General features: G+C 46.2%; 1 protein-coding gene across 1 annotated transcript; it reads left to right on the top strand.

The window, feature by feature from the left end:
- Positions 1-544: 544 nt before the first annotated feature.
- LOC134358459 (bone morphogenetic protein 10-like) lies at positions 545-3,067 on the top strand. The gene is made up of 2 exons (XM_063070698.1): positions 545-887; positions 1,755-3,067. The coding sequence occupies exons 1-2, from the start codon at positions 545-547 to the stop codon at positions 2,669-2,671; spliced, it is 1,260 nt and encodes a 419-aa protein (XP_062926768.1). The 3' UTR covers positions 2,672-3,067.
- Positions 3,068-3,358: the final 291 nt, after the last annotated feature.

A 3,358-nucleotide genomic window follows, 5' to 3' on the forward strand; every position in this document is an offset into this window, starting at 1 on the left:
ATTAAATCCCTATTAGTTGGGGGCCTTTTGTTCAGCACCCAAAGCTTTGAAAACTGGTTGACTTGGCTCTTGTTTACTGAAGGACTGTTTCACAAATACTCTGCAAATGCAAGAGTAATCTGTAGTCCTGAAGGCTGCGATCTGTTGAAAGTTCTTGTGATGTTTGCAGAGAATTGGCAGCGATGTGGTGCAAGTAATTAGACACTGACCTCGAGAGCCCAGATTCTAACTGGCCGTGGTGTATATTGTACTTCCCATTAGTCCAATGTGTTGGTCAACTGTTTACAGAATCTTCATTAACTGAGATGGTTACGAAATACGGGAAACTCAAACAGGGTATCAATAACCAAGATAAGACGGTCCATCTGTGCAATGATATTGGTGGAAAGGGAGCCGCGGCAAGACAGAGCAGAACGCGCAAGCCAAGGGGAGTCAATGTATTGAAGAGCTTTCGCTTGTCTTCATTCCTCCTTCGGTGCACAGCCATATAATACCACTACAAGGATACCACAAGAACCAAAGGCCTCCGAGAAGGCGAGAAGCAATGACCTACGTTACCTGCCTCACTATCACGTTCTCCCTCACTTTCCTATTGCAAGTCACAACATGTAAGCCAATTCATGGTTGGGACCAGTCAGTCGATGAAGATGGATTAGACAATTATGGCAATGAAGTCTTTCTGGAGGACGATTCTGGGTTTGTTTTCAACGCATTTTTGGAAAGCGTAAAGGATGAGTTCTTCCGGAGTGTAAACTTGTCGGAAATCCCTTTGCAAGACCCGTTGCAAGAAGATCCACCACAGTACATGATCGATCTGTACAACAAGTTTGCCACCGACAGATCGTCCATGCCCTCTTCAAACATTGTAAGAAGCTTCCGAAATGAAGGTAAATGCATTTAACGGTCCACCCGTCAATCTTCTCCCGAGAGAGAAGCACTCGTCCTCTGACATTTCGTGCTCAGCTTTTAACAGATTTTGTTTCTGAATCGTCCTGATGAAGAAGGGTTTCGGCCCGATATATCAAGTGTTTATTCATTTCCATTGGTGGTGCCTAAACTGCAGAGCTCCTCCAGCATTTAGTATGTGTTACTCTCTGTGTCTGAAATGCGTAACCACAGCTTCACCAGGTAGTGAATAGGCAAGATAAAGGAATGGGGGCAAGTTTTTAAAATAATTACTTTGGACGAATGGTTTTGTTTCAAACTTTGCTTAAAATCCACCGCGAAATTACAAGAACGTTGCTCTTCGCCCGCTCCTTATTCCATAGAATGCCGGTACAAAGCGTGTACGTTCAATAACTTTGAATGTTTGGCTAATCTAATATTAGAACATAGAACAGTACAGCGCAGGAACAAGCCTTCGGCCCACAATATTCTGCCGAACTAATTAAGCTAATGACTCCTAATTCTCTTATGTTTGCACATAGTCCATATCCCTCCATTCTCTGCATATTCACGAAACGCTCCTATCTCCACCGCCACCACTGTCAGCACATTCCTGGAACTTATTACTGTACTCTCTATAAAATACTTGCCCTGCATATCTCCTTAGAACTTTCCCCATCTCTCTTTAAATGTGTGCCCTCTAGTATACACTTCAAACCTGGGGGAAAGACACCGGTTGTCTGCTCCGCGAATGCCTCTCACACTTTTATCTGATTTTGAGGAGCTCGGTGTTACTTTTAGATGGGGAATGTCCTTTGGATATTCCGGTGTTTCTAATTGTTCCTCTCTCTCTCTCTCTCTGTCCTCAGATACAACAACGGTGCTCGCAGTAGGGGAGCGGGGGACGAGGAGGCACATGCTAGTCTTTAACATAACTATCCCTCAGCATGAAGAGATCATCACGGCCGAGCTGAGACTGTATGCCTTCGTTGACAGAGACAGGAGGATGCATGAAGGAGTGAACAGGATAGTCCGTGTTTATGACATGGAAGAGCCAGGGGAAAACTCGAGTGTGATTTCTATGCAGCCTCCGATATCTCTACTAGTCTCCAAACAGATCGATGACAAAGCCAGCGGATGGGAAACGTTTGATGTGACAGATGCTGTCAAACGGTGGGTACAATCCAACAAAACGACCCATAAACTTGAAGTTCATATCGAGAGTGCCGAGGAGGTGGTTCCGGGGGCGGCAGTGCTACAGAACGAGCCGTTACTGGTGGTGTTCTCCGACGACCCGAGGCACGGGCAAGGGGACGAGATGAAGGAAATGCTGGTGCATGAACAGGAAGTCGCACTGGAAGAGCTGGCTGGGAAGTCGCCGGCCCGCGGCCGAAACCTAGACCTGTTCAAACCCCAGGCCAAGCTCTCGCGGGACTCCTCGTCACGAACCCGCAGGAGTTCCAAAGGGAACTACTGCAAGCGCTCTCCTCTGCATGTGGACTTCACCGAGATCGGCTGGAACTCCTGGATCATCGCCCCCAAGAGTTACGAGGCCTACGAGTGTAGAGGGATCTGCTATATTCCACTCAGCGACCACGTCACGCCCACAAACCACGCCAGGATCCAGACCTTGGTGAACCATTGGAACCCCGAGAAAGCTTCCAAGGCGTGTTGTGTCCCCACCAAGCTGGAACCCATCTCCATATTGTACAAGAACAATGCCGGCGTGACTACCTACAAGTATAAGTACGAGGGGATGGTGGTGGCGGAATGTGGCTGCAGATAGTGAGAAATGTGTGTGTACACACACACATACACAGACACCGACACATGTATACATAATGCACAGAACACATACACACCCCACATGTACGCACAATACATATACAAGCCTACTTGTATACACAGTACAACACACATAAATGCAACGCATACACACTCTACACTCCACGACGCACAGCACATACACACGCACACACACTTCATATACACTGTCCACACACGCCACACGCAAATATACGTACACCATAATACAGTACACGTACATACGCCACATCACACGCACCGCATACACACTGATTTTTGTAAATCTGTACATTTGGGATGCAAATTTATATATTTGTTTATTTAATGACGAGTTATGTACAGCTGGCCAGTATACATGGTTAAACCTTACATCTTGGGAAGCATTAGATTGTAAATACATTCACAGTACATGATTATGATCTAAATGTAATCGCTCCATGCATAATAAATGTCGCGTTTTCTCCGAAATCTACGTCCTCTTTTGAATTCGCGAATGTAAACATTAATTGTAGACGCGGCAGTTCAGACAGAACGGTCTGTCAGTCCCGCAGAGAGTGACACAGAGAAATTAAAGTTTATTCTGCCGTGGATTTTTGATGCTGCCGAGAACGTGTTAAATGACAGTAAATCGCATTGCCGGCACAGTCTTATCCGGCAACACCCCACT

This window comes from Mobula hypostoma, chromosome 18 (assembly GCF_963921235.1).
Source record: "Mobula hypostoma chromosome 18, sMobHyp1.1, whole genome shotgun sequence".
Taxonomy (NCBI): domain Eukaryota; kingdom Metazoa; phylum Chordata; class Chondrichthyes; order Myliobatiformes; family Myliobatidae; genus Mobula; species Mobula hypostoma.

Bases quoted from the DNA above. Each gene is read 5' to 3' on its own strand.
- LOC134358459 (XM_063070698.1), top strand. From the start codon at position 545: ATGACCTACGTTACCTGCCTCACTATCACGTTCTCCCTCACTTTCCTA. The intron at 888-1,754 runs GTAAATGCATTT...CTCTGTCCTCAG, and splicing joins AAGAAGCTTCCGAAATGAAG to ATACAACAACGGTGCTCGCA.